Genomic DNA, 19,468 nt, shown 5'->3' with positions numbered 1-19,468 from the left:
GACCTGTCCCAAGAGCTACTTCAAACCAACTCAACTCTGGATATCTTCATCCTCAGCTCTCAACTGCAGGAAGATGTCTTAGACATATGTATCTCTTGTGCTAAGGCCAGTGCCTGCTATATGCTAGAGGTGCTTAATACAGATTTATTTATCAAAGTACCTAAGCAGCTACGTCTTTCTCTTTGTGTCATTGCTTGACAGCCCTCCCACATCTTGGACTTTCAGTAGACACTCAAAACTCAATGTGATTAAAATAGAATTATTGACTTCTCCCTTGCCTGTTCTTACCCCACCAACTTATTTTTTAAAGTAATATATGGTTTATTTTAAAATTATTTCTGGAGCACTAACTTACTTATATTAGCAGTTATTCTAGTAGCTTTTCTTTTAAGACCAATACCTCTTCTAATTAGCCAAGAATCCCAGGGGAATTCTCAGTCTCCATGATTCAGCCACACTGAATGCCAGAAGACGGATGTCATATTTACGGAGGCAGTAACACCCTTGCTGACGTTGATTCTTTCATAACCCTCCCAACACTTTTCTCTATTCCCCAATCTCTGTAATGGTACCGCCATCAACCCACTCTTCTAAGCCAGAAAGCGGATATTCCTTTCAGTTGTCTCCTTCCACCCCAAGCGTCTCTTTAGATGCTACTACTCCTCCTTACTTGTAGCCATTTTTTCTTGAAAGAATCGTGTATACTTGCTGCTTTCATTGCCTCGCCTCACACACAAGCACCATAGCCCTTATTCCATGCACCCCTTGGCCTTTGGCCTTTGGCCTTAGTCTCATCCACTTTCCACAACATCTTATGTGACAGTCCTTGGGGACATGGCTAATTATCATGATGTTTGCCCACTGATGACCTACAAGTATGAGACGCTTCTCTTTGTCCTGTTTTCCCACCCAGACTTCCATCACCAGGCGTCCACACTTTATAACAGTTTCCCTTCCTTCATTATAAATGTTGCTTCGATCTATACTTCTAAATGAACAGGGTAGAATAAGATGGTCAACTTTTCCTCCCCAATGTTTAAAATTCCGTTATAGTAAAGTCCAAAAGTTTATCCTATTTTTTGTATAGTGACATGTTTTACAAAGAATTACTTGAAATAAGTGAAGCATTAATAGGGGTTGAATATCTGGTTAATTGTAAATATTTGTTTTAAATGACTTTAGGCTGTGCTGGGGGTAGGCATCGTCCTTCAAAATAAAACCAACACAAATCAAACAGATTTTACAGATTTAAGTGGATTCATTAATCTTGTTATACAGAATATTTTAGATAATTATTAAAAATAAAATACAAGATCTTATAAGATCTACTTGCTCTTTGCTCCTACAGGATTTGTACCCCAATCACTGACTCAGATTACTGAGTCAACAAAACAAGTTTCTTTTACTCTTCCTGACACAGGATTTGTACCCATTTTAACACCCCAATCACTGACTCAGTAACCTGAGTCAGTGAAACAAGTTTCTTCTACTCTTCTTGACACTGTAATAACTGATTCCTTGAGTCAGCAATGGGTTCACCACCCTGATTAGAATCATGCAGAAAACTGTTTAAAAATACTAAATCAGAGATACTATCCTCCGGAGAATCATTTCAGTTTTTTTGAGTGTGGGGAAACTTAGACATTGGATTTCTAAAAAGCTCCATGGGGGATTCTAACATACATCTAGAATTGAGAATCCTCGGGCCTGGACTTATCTGGCGAGAGCCTCCCTGAGAAAGTCGGGCCAGCTCCAGAAAGATAATTTATTCTTTTCTTTAAAAATTTTCGCGGAGATTTCATAACCTTCTTTCGTATCTCATTTTAACGTGATTTTTAAAACCCTGAGAAGGAAGCTGTTACTGTCTGTGAAGTTAAACCCTGTATTGTTTCTTAGTAGCTCACTATTAAATATAAGTATTCTTTTGCTTGAATCATTACCATGAAGAAAGGAATGGATGGTACTATTACTTGGCCAAAGAATGAGAAGACTTGGAAATGGGCTGTCCTGGACTGTTGACCGTGCAAGTTTCTTAACTGCCATTTATCTGCATTACTTCTAATATAAAATGGCAAAATCAATAGGATCCACTGACTGATTTACGCTATATAACAATTAAAAAGCAAGGATGAAAATTAAGTACAAAAGTAAGGAAATTATGTGATCACTTACTGAGGATGGGTTCTGAAATCTGAGGAAAGTTCTCGATTAATCTGTTATTGTCTTCACTATCCCTAAATTTACCGAACCCTCCTGCCATGTAATATAAGGAATCTGCAATAGAAAGACACAAATACAAGTGACTGATTTTACATATGAACCCTCTTGCTCTTATTTCCAAATAATGATTTTGATTTATTTCTTATTTTTCACATGTAGTACCCAAGAGATGAGCACAGAATCACATTCAAAGTTCAAGTCCAGGTCCCATTCTTGGTACGATCTGAGGGTTTCCAGGCGACAAAAAGGGTTTCATCTTCTGGCCAATAATTTCTGAAATGACATTCTCCACTTTCAAATCACTGATATGTATGCTTATTTAACAATGAAGAAAAGGAACAGTTTTAGCTTAATTTAAACTTGCTTGAAAAGGAAGTCAGAAGATTAGTAGTTAGAATGGAGACTAAGTGCCCTGAATTCTTGGCTCTCAAAACATTTTGTAAGTATTCCTGTGATAACTTGAGAGCAATATACATCCTCATGTTATAAAAGGGATCTGGTGGTTAATGTCAGAAGCAGCTTTCAGGTCAATTCTCTTCCTCATACTACACTAACCTCTACTGCTAAGACGTTTCCATAGGAGACATGAGGGCATTGCACTCTCATCTTGGCATGTCCACCTAGCCCCCTAGCAACGTCCTCTAAATCCCACCTTGCTTCATAGCCCGGGCCACCTTACCCCATCCATGGAATGTTTTCCAAATACCTAATTGAATGATCCATTATCAAAGTTTCCATCATATTTTGTTTCAAACTTTATGTCCTCTCTAGCATGTTAATTGCTCACATACACTTCATCTCCTTTATTAGATGATTTTATGCAGGCAGATACATTTGCTTACCCATTTTGGAATTTCTCATAGTAGCAAGTATCTTAAACTTGGTGCTTAATAACTGTCTGCTGAAAGAATGAATATACGAATACTGCCTATTTCTAATTCCAGATAGCTCAATTTTTCTTTCTTTGTTAAACGGAAGAATCTGAGAACAAAAAGAAATGATTTGCTCAAGTTTTCTACAGTGGTAGGCCATACATTCAGGCTTTCTTGAAGCTTGACTCCTTTGGGGGATAAATTCACCCGAGAGACTTATCCAATGTATAAATACTTACCCAATGATTTATTAACAGACCTTCCTATCTCAATAATACCAATAAATCATCATCTCAGAAGTGTTCTTGTATCGTTTAATAAACAGAAAGTATACTTACTAGTCATATATATGTAGCAAACACTTCCACTTACATATGTCCTAATGTTTTTATTCTATTTTCTGTCCTCTGCATGTTTATCTGCATCCATGAAGCTTGTTTTATACTTTAAGCTCCCTAAGTTGTCCTGGATAATAGTATATAAAAAGAGGTACTTAAATATCTTTTGATGATAATGATATCCAAAATCTGTATGCATTTCTCATAAGGAAATAGAAAAGAGGGAAGGAAAATCTAGAGAGTGCAATGGAGCCAATGAGTGGCTTGATAAATTTCTTAACTCCAAAGTTGGTGAATAATATCCTTGAGTTAAGGTGGAAGTAGAGAAAAAGAATGTTTTGTGTTATCAAATTTGATGAGGAAGGAAAGCTATATATAGTGTAAAGATAAATCGACTTTAGAAATAATTTATTCTAACACCCTCATTTTACAGATTAGGAAATTGAGGCCCAGAGAAGGAATAGCAAAACCAGTGAATTTGTTCCTTTAAATATTACAGCTCTGCAGGTTAACATCCTGGAAGTTGTGAACTTTTTCTGTAGCCGATACAGGGATCCTCCAAATAGAAGGATTGATTTACAATGTTCCTTAAAAATGCCAGTGTGGTTATTACTTTAGCGATAGTTTAGGAGGGGTGCAAATCATGACTGTCAGTCAGGAAGGGCATACACGACACAGAAGTTTGTTTATAGTTGCTGTACTCCATCTCAAGACGGTTTCTCCTGTATTCATCAGAAGCCAGAGGTTCCTGTTAATTCAAGGTTCTTAAACTCCTAGAGAAGCTCAAATTACAGGTGGCATACATTAAGCTTTTGCATGGTTGATACATATCTGATCAAGTTTTAAAGTTTAGTGAACCAGGTTTCATTACTACTTTTAAAAAAGAATGCATTTTATTACATCCATTCTCTTTTTCTTACTCCCTTTCTCTAAGTGTTTGGCACATTGTAGGCACCCAATAAATTTGGCTGTTGATGAAATCAGTTTCTACTGATTTTGTTTAAATAGGGATTGGAAGTGTGTGTGTGTGTGTGTGTGTGTGTGTGTGTGTGTGTGTGAATGTGTCTTTCTCTTCACTGTTAAGCTTTCCTGTGGACTCCTCTATGTTCACTTTCCCGCTAGTAGTATTTTCTTCCTCGAGTGCTCCATTAGTACAGACCCTTTCTTAGCATAGTTATCTACACATTCTGCCTTTTCCCAGTTCTCTGTTGTCTAGCCAAGCCTTCAGAAATAATAGCGAGAGGATGAGAACGGATAAGAATCAAGACCCAGAGCTATATCAGTCTGATTCTGCTATTAGAGCACTGGAAAGAAAAGAACTTTTGGAATAGCCATACAATAAAGAGGAAAAGTCAGGAGGAAGTCAAGCTTCCAGTCTCATTGTCAAATTGAGAAGCTGAGACTAAGACCTCCTTCAGCCGCCCAAAAGGACGGTCAGAGATCTGGTCGGTCTGCAACAAAATGAAAACTTCAACAGCAAACATAGTAGGTTTAGCTGTAACGCTGCGAAGGAGGGGCCCATATATTTTCAGAAGGCTCTGATGTAAAATTAAAATTGACTGGGCAGAGACCCATCACTTGTCACTGAATTCTCCCTTTTAACCACAGAGGATCAGAAAATACGCTGCTTTATCAGTCCAGTGGGATTTCCTACCTCTGTAGTACTGGAGTAGTGACCACAGAAGACTCCAGAATATACTTTCAAAGTCAACAAAGATGCTGGGATGTTCTTGCTCAGCTCAAGATCTTGTTTCCTCCCCCAGCCTTCCATGTACCTCCACCTTGTTGGGACTGGTGAGTGACATCAGAATCACAACTAGTGATATCACTGTCTCTATAGCAACAGTGGTGAGGCTACCAGAAATTGATCCCTGAAAGGACGGGGGTGGGGGTGGGGGGGTGAAGATACACTCCAAAGATCTGATACTTAGTTTGGAGGGACTGGGTTTACTTTTCTCTTGATTAATTTTCTCCAGTAAGTGTCTAACGTAGGTAGGGAATACGGGAGGGGGAAATTTTGCCAATGGATTCCACTTAAAAACAACAGAGTATTATGTATTAACAAATCCAGATGGATGCAGAGAGTAAGAATTAAAAGAATTGGGGTGTCTAGTACATTTTTTATGCAAAGCCCATGGAATCACTTCATTTTGTGGGATCCAGCCTGGACTCTTTTTCATTATACATTTGTAAAAAAATAAATTCGGGGATATTTTGCCTAAAGTGACTATCTCTGGGTTAAAACTCAGATGGTTAGCGACACTGTAGCACTAATCCGTCCTCTACAAGGCCTCCACCTGAGGAATTGTAGTGGGATAAGTCCGACCAAAAGGCATTTGGTTGGCAATTTCTAGGCTTGAGGACTTCATTAGTAGTACATTCTCTTTGGAAATGTTACCTTAGGTACTCTTACTTCAATGACTAAATATAAGACTAATACATAGTCTCAATGAAACAAAAAAACATCTTTGATCAAGGCCACAAGGTAAGGATTAAAATAGTTAACAAATTCAAGTGACTGGTTTATTACAGGCTTCCTTCACCAATGTTATTTATGTATTGATGATCTTTTATATTAGGTCTTAGTTTCTTCATTTTTAAAATAAAGAAATTGGGCTTGCTGATTTCCTATAATCCCTTCTGGCTCTAACATTCTATGATTTTGATACTTCAGAGGTATTTGAATAAAACCACATGTACACACATATAGCACTTTGCATTCACAAAGCACTTACACATCCATTATGTAATCTGATCCTCACAATAACCTTTTGAGGGCAGGTATTATTTTCCCTGTGAGACAAGTGTAGAAGCTTGCCCAGGTCACAACTAATAACTGATAGAAACAAACTAGGATCTAATATTCTGAATTTTAAGTCAGTGCTGTTTCAATTATATCATGTCACCTTGAAACTAGTATTTAGAACATGGGGCAGTGTTTGACTTGGAAATATAAAATAACATAATTGGCAATGTTATACAGGTGTTAGGAGGTTGCTGGTAATAGGGGTCTATCAATTTATTAGAACCCGGAAAGTATGTTTATATTCATATTGACCCCAGAATCAAATATTACCATATTTTAAGTGCTGACGGAACATAGGATGAGGCCAAGAAATACAAGACATTAGTAAATAGCATTAGTAAATTTTTCTGATAAAATCAAGAGTCTCTTTCCTCTTCTAGTTCAGTTTGGTTGGCGACATTCAGTGAATAGTGGAGTTGGGGTGGCGTGGAAACAACCAATCTTACAAGAGGTTGCTAATAATAGGCAACCTCTACTCCTTACAGGTCTGTCTTCCATCCCAGCAATTCGCATTCCTTTCTTCCTGAAAAAACCAAGCATGAAAGAATTACCAAGTCTAGAAAGATCCCCTAGTTGGTTTTCTAATAAGCCCAAGGTAGATGTCTCAGGACAGGTTGCTGTCTCCGACTCAGGGATCTTGAGAGGTTGACCAGAATAAGCTACTTAAAAATGTTTAGTCTAATCTTTCTGGAATCTCCTGAGGCTGTAGATACCTCTGTCTGAAACAATGCAGATTCTCAAAGGAGTCTGCAATAAAAACAACAACAAATTACAAACTATCGCTCTAGAGAGAGCCATCTTGAGTTTCTTCCCAGAAAAATGTGCAGAGGGTACACATGTCCACTGAATTTTACATATTTTAGGAGGTCCATTGACTTCCTAAAGTCTACTTTATGAATCACACTCCAGGTTAAGATTCATGTCAGGTGGCGACTACTGCTTTGATAAATAAGTAATAAAATAAAAGATAGCTAGAATGACCACCTTGGATAAGATGTCAGAGAAGTCTCTGAACAGGTCACCTGCCAGCAGGGATTTGAGCCCGTGCAGACCTGCAGGAGTGAGCATGCCAGGACAAAGGGCACAGCAAGGGCAAAGGCTTGGAGACAATGTGCTTTAGCGAGTTCGACGTGCATACCGCCATTTCTATGTCTCATTTCTCCTCTCTGCCTCCCCGCCCTTCTCCTCTCTCGTACCACCTCTCCCCCCGGACCCTGGCTTTCTCCTTAAAGAACTCCCGGAGTCGAGAGGCCACGCCTCCACCTTCCCCCAGTCTCACCGGGGCATCGCTATGTGACATGTTCAGGGAACAGCGAACCGAGAGTCAGGACAGCTGAGTGTGGGTTCTGCCAGTTTGTATGCCCTTGAGTCAGTCACTGGTTGACTGAATTTCGGGATTCAAGGCAATGAGATTATCTTTACGGTCCATGCTGTAATCTGAGGTTCCGACCTCAGGATTCTTTTCTTTTTATTGCCCTTCTTCCCTGTCTCCTCACGTTCCCTTCCTTCAGTCTGCCTCTCTCTCCCCAGTTCTCATCTCTGTCAAACTCCAACGCATCTCTGACCCGCCCCTTTCCTTCCCGGGCAGCGCCTGCGCAGACAGGCGTGGAAGTTCGCTTTTGACCCAGCTTCGTAGCCGTAGTCAGGCGGCGCGTCAGCCGTGGGGGATTCTGGGAGAAGATGGCGGCCGCCGTTCACCCCCGGGTTGTCCGGGCCCTGCCAATGTCACGTAAGTGTCACCGGGAACACCGGTCCTAGATTGGGATTCTGAGCCGGGGATCGAAAGTTTGAGGAGTGGCGCTGTGCTGCAGCGTCATGCTGACTCCAGGGAAACCTTGGTTTTTCTAGGTCCGGAGCTGCTCCTGTACAGTTTCTCTTTTCCTTTCCCCCTTCCCTCGCTCACATATTAAAATACGCTATTCGGAAGGGGTCTGCGCTGAGAGAGTGTGAGCAACGACAAGGGAAGAGGAGAAAATGGGGGACGTGTAAGGGATCGAGAGAATCACATTTCTTACAGGGTTGCAAAGGTTTGGGGTTATGAAAAGAATTTGGGGGATGGGGCAGGGGCCCGTGAAAGGGATGGAAAACAACGATAGTGGAGTAAAGGCTCTTCATGCATTGACTTGACGACCTTGTGCAAACCCTTAATCGGCCTCAACTTACGATCTTTCGTGTCACAATGGAAATGATAATACACAATGTCAGGGGGTTTCTGAAACGATTAAATGAAGTAATATAGAAGCACTTTCTAAATCAAAAGCATTTTTGCAGCTGTGGAGTGTGTCAGGTCGAGGCGCTGGGGCCTTGGGGAGCGAAGACTGGTCGGAGAGAAGAATCAGGAGCTTGGTGGGAAGGAAAAGGGAGAAGAGTAAAGGATATCTTGGGATTCGTCTAAGCGTTGTTGATTTAACCCATTACTTGATTTGCTATCATGGTCTTCAAATTGAAAACATACATTTGCTCTTCCAATCACTAAGGCTAGAAAAGCAAGAAAATTTAATATAGTTACACTTCATCATCATACTGTCACCCACTATCCTTTCACGAACACACCCCAATCAACTTCCAAAAATTGTATTTTCCAGTGTGTTTTAGTCGTTACAGAATATCATTTGTTCTCAAAATTAGCTGAACGTCAGACTCATTCTTGGAGCATTATAAAAAGTAGAAATGGGGATTCATTGCAGAGCTATTGAATCAGAATTTTTGAGATTGGCTCCTAGCACCATAAATTTTAAAATGCTCCACAGGTAGTTCTAAGGTTCAGCTTGAGGTGAGACTCAAAAGTGTTTGGAGGATCTTTTTTATTTATCATCTTTGGTAGAGCTGGGTCCTGCATGCCCCTGGGAAGGTTCTTGGTGCACATCATTTATAGTGGATGGTTTTGTAGCCATGACGTCTTTGCAAAGGCTGCTGGTTCTTGTTAAACTATTACATTGGTTTGACATAATGTTGATTGTGAATGGTAATCATTGCTGTTTATTCAGTACCTGCTATCTGCTAACCACAGTTCTAGACATTTTTATAAATATTTTTCTTTAACTTTTTTTTTTTTTAACTGACACTTTATTGTCTCTGGTAAAGTGAGCTTTTGAGTAAACTTTGGAGAGGCAAGTCTAGTGCGTAACATAACCAAAACACTGTAGAACAGTACTATGTAAAACAATTACATATAGTGAAATATGGAGAAACTATTAAGTACCATGGGAAACCAGAAAAGGGAAGGATTAGTATTATTTGGAGTAGTAAGGGAAGATTGGAAGACCACTGAAGAATTGCAGTTCTTCCACTGATGTTTTTTTAGGCTTGTTATGCTCTGGAAAGTCAGAGAGTGCACAGTTTCCTGTCACTGGCAAGGACGGGGTGAAAATGGAATCATGACATGCTCAGTGAGTGACAACCTGTAGATCTGGAATAGTTGGAAAGGAGGTCGAATACGTTACATGGGATCAAATAACAGAGCACTTTGAAAGTCGAGCAGAGTTTAGAGTGATCTCCAAAGTGGGTTTTGCAAGAGAAAATAATGGGATACAAACACAGTATTAGAACTTAAAGATTTTCTGTAATAACATCAATAGCTAACACATCATTCAAACTGTGTACACTGTTCTAAGTGCTTTATGTTTTCTAATGTGTATAACATGTTGGTACTACATAGAACATGTAATTTATGAATAAATATCTAAAAAAGTCAGTGTACAAGCAAATATATTTGGACACTATTGGTTAAGGTATTATAGTAGGAAACCAGTGTAAGTTTTTGAGCAGAGGAGTATAAGGAATAAGTAATGTTATTTTCCTAATGATGTTCATAATAAATGGAAGAAAGTAAGAGGCTGGAGTTAAAGAGGGTAATATATTTATTGAGCACCTACTATGAGCAAGGCACTGTGACAGGTACTTACCTATATATTACTAATTCTCGTATCGACCCTCTAAAGCGTTAGCTCCATGAAACCAGGGACTTTGTCTTTTTTACTATGCTAGTCACAGTACCTAGAATAGTGTTTGGCCCATAGTTGTTGGAAAAACAAGTAACTGTGAGGTTACTAGAACATTACCTTCTGAGGAATTTTACAGTAGTATTAAAGGAAAGCAATCATTATTCCTGGAGTGCTTAATGTGTACAAGGTAATGTGCTAAACGCTTCATGTACATTTACCCTAATCGTCATAACAATCCTTTGAGGTATTAATTCTTTGACTCCAATAATTGTTCCCATTTTATTGACTCTGTCCTTTATCATATGCCCTCACTACCATCCTTACTCATCATTTTAATCATTCCCTTTCATACATTCTCAACTCCCCAGCCCATCTCCTTTTGTCATAAACAAAACAAAACAAAACAAAACAAAACAAAACAAAACAAAAGTACTGATTAAAACAAACTTTCCATGTATTTCCTACCTGCCCCTGAGCAGTGAAGAACTGAGCTAGGGAAAACGCCATCTGACTGGCCTTATTTTAAATTCCTGAATACAAATCTCAAAGTAGATTTTCTATAGAATACAAAATAGATTTTCAGCCCTACATTTTCCTAGGAAATTTCCCTTTCTCCATAACGATTATTTGACATCACAATCTCCTAACACTTTTAATGTGCTTCTGTCTCATTCTCAGCTACACAGAGAATTCAAAGGAATCAGATGAGAATGATCTCTTTTTCCCACCATAAAAATCTCATAGCTGATGTGTGATAAGTCTCTTCCTTCCCTCCTGTTACAGTGGATGAGCTCCTTCTGATCTAAGACCAGTTTCTTCACTTAGCGTTCGATCTCATCCTTTCTTACCTATTCATTCCCTCTCCCAACTCATTAATTTTTGCCTCTATTGGGTCAGTTCCATCAGCATATTAATATAATATCTCATATTTAAAAAATCCCCTCCTTGTCTTCCTGTTACTCTGGTCCCATTTTTCTTTGTCCCTTTATGTCCCATCTCCTCAAAAGATTGTCAGTATTCCTCTTACCGCATTCTTGCCTTACATTGTCTCTTTTGCCTGCTCCAGTAAAGCTTTCATTCCCACTATTCCAATAAAATTGCTCTTGTTAAGACCGTCTACAACCAACATTTTCTAGATCCTATGGTCCTCTGTCCTCATCCTACTTCACCTTTCAGCAGCATTTGACAGAGTTCACTCCTAGTCCCCACCTTAACTGTGGTTTTGCTTTCTGTGATTTCAGTTACCTGTGGTCAACTGCAGTCCAAAAATATTAAATGGAAAATTCCAGAAATAAACAATTTATAAGTTTTAAATGCACATTTGTATGCCATTCTGAGTAGTGTGATGAAATCTCATGCCTTCCTGCTCTATCCTGCCTGGGATGTTAATCTTTCTTTTGTCCACTGGATCCATGCTGTATACACTACGCACTGGTTAGTCACTTAGCAGCTGTCTCAGTTAGTATCAGATCGACTGTCATCGTATCGCAGTGCTTATGTTCAAGTCACCCTTCTTTTACTTAATAATGGCCCCAACAAGCAAGAGTAGTGGTGCTGGCAATTCAGATATGTCAAAGAGAAGCCAGAAAGTGCCTCTTCTAAGTGAAAAAGTATGGAAGTTCATATAGGACAAAACATAGTAGTATACATAGGATTTGGTACTGTCCATGCTTTCAGGCATCCACTGGGGGTCTTGGAATGTATCCCCTGAGCATGAGGTGGGGGCTGCTGTATTCTCCATCAGCCACTTTTTTCATTTGGTTTCTGGATGCCATTTTCTTTTTTTTTCTTTTCTTGTCTTTTTTAATTGGGCTGCTTTTCAGTCTTTGCTGGCTTTTTGGATTAGTCACTTAACCAGTCTGAGCCTTAGTTTCCTCATCTCTAAAGTGGCAATGAAGATAACATTAAGTAAGATAACACCTATTAAGCACTTAGAACAATGCCAGGCACCCGGTAAGAGCTTGGTTAAGTTTAGCTGTTATTATGATGTTACTGTTTCGTTGTTATGTATCTGATCTGCAAGTTTTAAAATTACAGCTGGTGTATAATATTAGTTTCAGGTGTACAACATAGTGATTAGACCTTTATATAACTGATGAAGTGATCACCCTGATAAACCCATCTGACACTGCACCTAGTTACTATTAGGTTGGTGCAAAAGTAATCGCGGTTTTTACAATTATTTATAACCTTTTAAACCGAAATTACTCTTGCTCCAACCTAATACATGTAAAGTGCAATGTTTGTTTTTTAATCTCTGGGGTTTCAGTAACTGATCAGTAAGCTAGGCTGTTTCTCCAATTCCACACTTCTGGATAGGGATAAACAATGGTTTCTGGGAAGAATGTCACTGGAAAGTCATCCCTAGAAAACAGACACAGACTTATTTACCTACCTACTTTTGATTATTTTCAGTACTTTTATATTAAGTCTGAATTGTACTCTTTTTTTTAAAAAAAACCACATAAAAGAAAACATAGGTACTTACCTTCTGGACCAGGTCTCAGAGAGGATTTTATGAAGTTGACCCCAAAGGCAAGGGAAGTAAAAGCAAAAAATAAATAAATGGACTGCATCACACTAAAAAGCTTCTTCACAGAAAAAGAAACCATCAACAAGACAAAAAAGGCAACCAACCGAATGGCAGAAGATATTTGCAAACAGTACCTCCAATAAAGGGCTAGTATCCAAAATATTTAAAGAACTCATAAAACTCAACAACAGCAAAAAATAAACAATCCAATTAAACAATGGGCAGGGGACCTGGACAGATACTTCTCCCAAGAAGACATAGAAATGGCCAACTTCACTAGGTATTAGGGAAATGCAAATCAAAGCCACGATGAGATACCACCTCACACTGTTAGAAGAACTTTTATTAACAAGACAAGTAATAACAAGTGTTGGAGAGAATGTAGAGTAAAAGGAAGCCTTATACAGTTCTGGTGGGAATATAAATTGGTACAGCCACTATGGAAAACAGAGTGGAGATTCCTCTAAAAATTAAGACTAGAATTACCGTATGACCCAGCAATCCCTCTTCTGGGTATCTACCCGCCAAATTTTAAAACATTTATTTGTAAAGATAGATGTACCCCTATGTTCATTGCAACATTATTCACGATGTTGAGGCATGTAAACAACCTAAGTATCCTTCGATGGACACTTTTATAGATAAAGAAGATGTGGTATATATAGACAATGAAATACTACTCAGCCAAAAGAAGAAATGAAATACTGCCATTTGCGACAACGTGGAGGAATCTTGAGAGTATCATGCTAAGTGAAGTAAGTTAGACAGAAAAGGACAAAAGCCCTGTGATTTTTCACTCATGTAGGATATAAAACAAAAAGCAACAAACAAACAAAAACCGTATAGACACAGCAGTATGATGATTACCAGAGGGGAAGGGAAGTCAGGGGAGGTTGAAGAGGGTAAAGGGTCCAAGATGGTGACAGAAGGAGACTAGACTCTGGGTGGTGAGCACACAATGTGATATTCAGATGATGTATATAGAATTGTACTCTTGAAATTTATATAATCTTAATGAATGTCACCCCAATAAATTTAATTAAAAAGAACAGAAAAACAATGTCCTCTACTAACAGCCCTCTGCCTCCCTTAATATGCATCCATATCGTCAACTTTATTTTTCATTCATCATCAGTTTCAAAGTCTGTTCGAGGTGAGTCTTGCTGTTCCCGGCATTCGGTGTGTTCATTCCCACCTCTTCATTGTTATATGTGTTAAGTGTTTCACGTGGAAATCTGATCTTTCTGTTATTACTCTTTAAAACCTTTCTCAAAACACTTTATCCATGTTGTTGCAAATGGCACTATTTCATCTTTTCTTAGGGCAGAATAGTATTCCATTGTGTATATATGCCACATCTTCTTTACCCAGTCATCGATCGAAGGACACTTTGGTTGTTTCCATGGATGTTGAGATGATTATGCTAAGCAAAATAAGTCAGACAGTACAAGTCGAGAACCATATGACTTCACTGATAGGTGGGATATAAAACTGAAAACAACAAAGGAACAAGACAAACAAATGAAGAAACAAAAACTCATAGACACACAATACACAATAATTTAGTGGTTACCAGAGGGGAAGGGGGGTGGTAGATGATGGTAAAAGGGATCAAGTATATCGTGATGGAAGGAGAACTGATTCTGGGTGGTGAACACAGACTATGATACATAGATGATGTATTACAGAATCGTACACTTGAAACCTATTTAACTTTAACAATTGTCACCCCAATAAACTTCAATTAAAAGAAAAACAAACCAAGAATCTTTCCTCGTGATTATCTAACTCATTGCTCTTTTGCTTTGCTTTCTCTCAGTTCCTTTCACTGTAGAGGTTTATACTCTCTTAATTAGTAACTGTTTAATTTTTTTTTTTAATGATTTATCTTCCTAGACAAATTATGTCCTATAAGACAGTGAGTTTATACTTTTTATTATATATTTCCTTATGTCCTACAGAGTCTTTGTTGCGATAGTCTGTGTTTATTATTGCCGTTGGCACTTAACATTACAACTTTTAATTTAAAAGTTAAATTTAAACTTTAACCTAAGTAAATGAAAAATACTGATAGCAAAATAATGTTAACGCGTTTCTAGGAAAAGAAGCTGTTTGTATCCATAGTGACTTTCATGTGAACATTTTCCTTTGTTGTCCATTCTGGGCTTTTAAGGTTCTTCTGTTACTGCAGTGGCTGCCTCTGTGTTTCACCGCCCAGTCCAGCGCCAGCTTCATCACGCGGTCATACCTCATGGGAGAAGTGGGCGTTCCTCGGTCAGCGGGGTCGTGGCCACTGTGTTTGGAGCAACAGGTTTCCTGGGCCGCTATGTTGTCAACCACCTTGGTAAGTAAAGTTCCTTCAGTTTAACATAACCCCAGTGCCATTTACTTGGGTGACCGAACGAGAAGCCATGAGCTATGTTTCTTTTCATTTTAATCGTTCCAAGTATAATAACTCCTATCTTGGATTTGGGTAGTTTTGGTCTGTGGAGCATTTTGAGCACTCACATACCTCCTCATACTTTCTATATAGGACATTAAAGTGTGAAGGGGAGTCTCTGAGAAGTTACGGCATCTCTAACATGGCAAAATATGCTCCGTTAAAGATAATAGCAATTCACATACATATTGGAATTTAACTATTTAGCAAATCACCGTCCTATAATGTGTCCATAGTATGTCAGCATCGATCCTTGTCTCCATCCCTTCTTTTCTAGGACGTATGGGGTCACAGGTGATCGTGCCCTATCGGTGTGAGCCATATGACGTCATGCACCTTCGTCCCATGGGTGACCTGGGCCAGATTATCTTTCTGGTAACAGCCTATATTACTGATTATTGGACTAAAAAACATGAATTACTAAGGTTATTTTTGAGAAAGAGGGGCAGTATAATAAAGCAGCAGTTTCATCACAGAGTGGGCCAAGGGTGTCCTCCGTTCGTAGGGCATTCTTGCAAACTCTAGTCCAGCAGTTGGCAGAGTTTCTGTGAAGGGCCAGATAGTAAATGTTGGGCTTGGTGGGTCATAGGGCCTTTGCCATGATTACTCAGCTCTGCCCTTGTAGCCCCAGAGCAGCCATAGACAATGTGTAAAAGAATCGGAGTGGCTGTGTTCCGATAGAACTTTATTTACAAAGCTAGACTGTAGGCTCGATTTGCCTGTGGGTCATAGTTTGCCGGCCTCTGCTCTAGACTTATGCTGTGCAATATGGTAGCCACTGGTCACATGTGTGGCTACTGTGTACTTGAAATGTGGCTTGTCTGAATTGAGGTGTGCTTTCAAGTGTAAAATACACACCAGATTTCAAAGACTTAGTACGAAGACAATAATATTCAATATCGTAAATAATATTCAATGTATCGTTAATAATTTTTTATATTTATTACATACTGAAATAATATTTGGGGCATATTGGATTAAATAAAGTATATTATTAAAATGAATTTCACCTGTTTGTTTTTATTCATTTAAATGTGGCCAATAGGGGGTGGCCAGTTAGCTCAGTTGGTTAGAGCGTGGTGCTCTTAACAACAAGGTTGCTGGTTCAATCCCCACATGGGCCACTGAGCTGCACCCTCCGCAACTAGATTGAAACAACTACTTGACTTGGAACTGATGGGTCCCGGAGAAACACACTTAAAATAAATACATAAAAGTTTAAAAAAAAAATAATAAAAATGAATGTGGCTAATTCAGAATTACATATGCACCTCATGTTGTAGTTCCATTGAACAGTGCCTCTGTAGACAGAGAAAATCATAAGTAGGGCATTTTATAACTTGGTTTGCTTGGCATAGACTAGAATAGTTCTTCTTGAGCATTCCCTGTTATTTTTTAATCTGCAGGTTCTATCTTTACACCAACGGTTACCAATGGGGTGAGACGGGAGATGGGGTTGGGGAAACCCTTCAAGGGATAGATTAAAAATGTGTGGGCTCTTTGGTTGGTTGTCACAGTGACTGGAGACCTTACTGGTTTATTAGGTAGGGGGCAGAGATGCTAAATGTCCTGCAGTGCACAGGACAGTCCCTTTCTACAGAGAATGATGCTGCCAGAATGCCTGCATTGTTCGTACCGAGAAACGGCCTACGCCTTGAGGCTTGGGTCTGCTGTTCTTTCAGCTGACTTTTCTTACGCTCATCATCCTGTATGGAAGTGAGCTCTTCCGTTTGCACACTTTCCCCTTTAAAAAATAATTGGTAAACATCCTTAATATCTCTGATATTATTTTCATACAGATTATTTATGATCTCTTTAAATTTTGACTTATTTTAATGTAATTTTTGTTCTTTATTGAATGTTCACAAGTTAAGTATATTTATACTGGTAATTTCTTGTTTCTAAAGAGTTTTCTTTTCCAAAATCTTATTCTCAAATATCCTTGTGGTATATCAATTACCACAAGGAGCTTAGCTTTTTCCTAGTTCATTGTAATTTAAGATTATTGGTCACCTTGCCAGTCCTCAGAATTAAAATATTTCGCAAATGACAGGTGACAGCTGTTATAGGCTTGAAAATGTGGAATCACTAAATCAAGTCACATGACATGTATTCCATTCTTTCCATAGTATTCATGGAGTGTCCACTGCTCCTGGCACTGGGCTAAGCTCCGAGCATGTCTGGATGAACAAGTCCACAGGCGCTCACAGTCTTAACAGGCAGTACAGACACCACACACATACCTTTGAGTATAATGATGTTTATGGAGGGGCAAGTCCAGGGGCAGTACGCCACGTTACTATTGTTCACTTTTGAGAAGGATGGACCATGTTGGGTGTGCGGTGCTGATTTCTCTGCTTCAGTCTCTGAAACGGCTGAGTGGTCGGCCACTTGGTCTGACTGGGGCTCTTGGGCCTTATCCCTGGGAATTTGGTATCCTTTTGATTCCTTCTCGCCAGGCCTCGCTCTTGGGCCATTTATACAGTTCGTACTCAAACTCTTCCACTCCTGAGTGTTTTTGGATTCTTTGGCCATCTTTGCTGAAAAAGCCTCTTTCAGCGCTTTATGTGTAGAGCTGCTTTCTTTGATGAGTATGTCGGTCACGGTGCTGCCGATTTTGTGTGTTTTATGTCATCTTCATAGCAACCCCATGAGGTGAGCTGTATTTTCAAATTTTACATGGAGGTTGGAGAGATCACTCGTGCACAGTAAGCAACGAACTGGAATTTGCATTCCTGTCTGACTGGTATTCTGTACTGTCCCTTGCACCCTACTCTCCATCAGTTGTAACTGTTTCCCGCTGAGGGCTTCATCCTTTTGAATCTGATTCCTCTAGCCCTTTCACTCTTTTCTAAATTACACAGGGAGTTCAGTGGGCTCACTCATGCTTGCTTATGTGTGCTCTCCCCTCCCTCTCTCGCCTCCCTTCCTCCCTCTTTTCTTCCCCCCTTGCTCTTCTCCCTTCCCCCCTTCCTCTCTCCCTCTCCCTCTCACTCCTGTCACTCATACGTACACACTTAGTATTTGACCCTATGAAATTCTTATTATCTCCCATTGAAATGCTTTAAACATTCAATTTTGTTTTAACATAGGAAGCTGTATGACGGGTTGTTTAATCCCCAGCCCCTATTTTGTATATGAATCATCAATCTGACCTAAGTCCTAAATGGTACTCAGAAGTATATTTCTACACCACGGTCTGCGTTGGCTCACCCTGAAGTTTTAGGCAGGTCACATCTGAGTGTTGTTTTCATGTCTTTAGAGTAGAAATGACTACATCTGGGATTATAAAGAGGAAGAGTTAAAAAGGAATAAGAAAATAGTTATGAACGCTCCCAATTTATTGTTACCCTCGGAATCATTTCTGTTGTAATAAATGGAGCCTAAATGAAATGGCACCACATTGTGACGATGACAGATGGCCCATTTTGAAATTTGCCCAGGAGTGGCGGGGTGGGGCCCAACAGAATTGTTTACTGCTAGGGTGCACCCTTGGGATTTCATCTGATTGGCTGTTGCTGTTACAGGAATGGAATGGGAGAAACAAAGATTCTATCCGAAGAGCGGTGGAGCATAGCAATGTGGTCATCAATCTCGTGGGCCGAGAATGGGAAACCAAGTAAGTGTTCGACTCATTTCTTCTTTGCATAAGCCATCTTCGGGGTTAGTAGACATTTCCTGGGCAACGTCTACTTGTTAAGCATTGTAGTGGTGACATTGTTAACTAGTCCATCAGTAAGCATCAGTTGAACTACCGTTTACATACCAACCATTTACATACCCAGTGACCTCCCCTTAGGGGATTTAGTTGCATAAGTTCGGTACATATAAGTAAAGCAGTGTGATGTGCTTCCCGTAAAAAGCCCATATGGATTGTGTCTGTGTGGTCGGGGTTATCACCCTGACGGGATGAGCGGGATTGGCCCAGTGCTTGCATCTGTCCAGCTGGGATGGGGTTAGGCGGGAGAATTCTGCCTGTTCTCTGTGCAGCTAGATGAACATTGTTTTTTCTCGATGGACAGTGTTCTCGATCTGTTCTTCGCGGTGTTAATGTAAGGTGGCAGGAGTGCTGGTTCGAATAGTCCTTTTTAGCCTCTGTGTGAGCTGTTTATCAACAAATGTTTGAGTCCTGTAGTTTCACAGCACTTTGTTCACACCTTTTTAGTCGCATGTAGGAAAGTTTGACTTAGATTTATTTACATGTGTCTGCCTCATCAAATGGTCTTAAGTTCTGTGAGGAATTGGAGGGTCTTCATCAACGTTATAGTCACCGAATTGACTAACAGCGCCTTAAACAAAGTGAGCATTTAGTTCA

At 39.5% G+C, this 19,468-nt stretch overlaps 1 protein-coding gene and 1 long non-coding RNA gene across 3 annotated transcripts in view; one reads left to right on the top strand and one right to left on the bottom strand.

Moving 5' to 3' along the window:
• Nucleotides 1–5,922: 5,922 nt before the first annotated feature.
• LOC148759112 (uncharacterized) lies at nt 5,923–7,804 on the bottom strand. The gene is made up of 2 exons (XR_016022614.1): nt 7,516–7,804; nt 5,923–6,759 (listed from the first exon to the last, which is right to left on the bottom strand). It is a non-coding gene; the product is annotated as an uncharacterized LOC148759112 (long non-coding RNA).
• A 6-nt stretch (nt 7,805–7,810) lies between these two features.
• The window catches only part of LOC109439568 (NADH dehydrogenase [ubiquinone] 1 alpha subcomplex subunit 9, mitochondrial), a 31,440-nt gene continuing 19,782 nt past the window's right edge, over nt 7,811–19,468 (top strand). Inside the window, exons 1-4 of one of the 2 annotated variants that reach the window (XM_074325259.2) lie at nt 7,811–7,965; nt 14,887–15,057; nt 15,431–15,528; nt 18,681–18,772. In XM_074325259.2, the coding sequence (XP_074181360.2) occupies nt 7,917–7,965; nt 14,887–15,057; nt 15,431–15,528; nt 18,681–18,772 (410 nt within the window). In that variant the 5' untranslated portion in view covers nt 7,811–7,916. The remainder of the gene's footprint in view (nt 7,966–14,886; nt 15,058–15,430; nt 15,529–18,680; nt 18,773–19,468) is intronic. The other variant, XM_074325260.2, reaches the window with a different exon arrangement.

Source organism: Rhinolophus sinicus, chromosome 1, assembly GCF_057876585.1.
Source record: "Rhinolophus sinicus isolate RSI-liver-muscle chromosome 1, RSI-T2T, whole genome shotgun sequence".
Lineage (NCBI taxonomy): Eukaryota > Metazoa > Chordata > Mammalia > Chiroptera > Rhinolophidae > Rhinolophus > Rhinolophus sinicus.
This window is presented reverse-complemented; position numbering and strand designations above follow the sequence as displayed.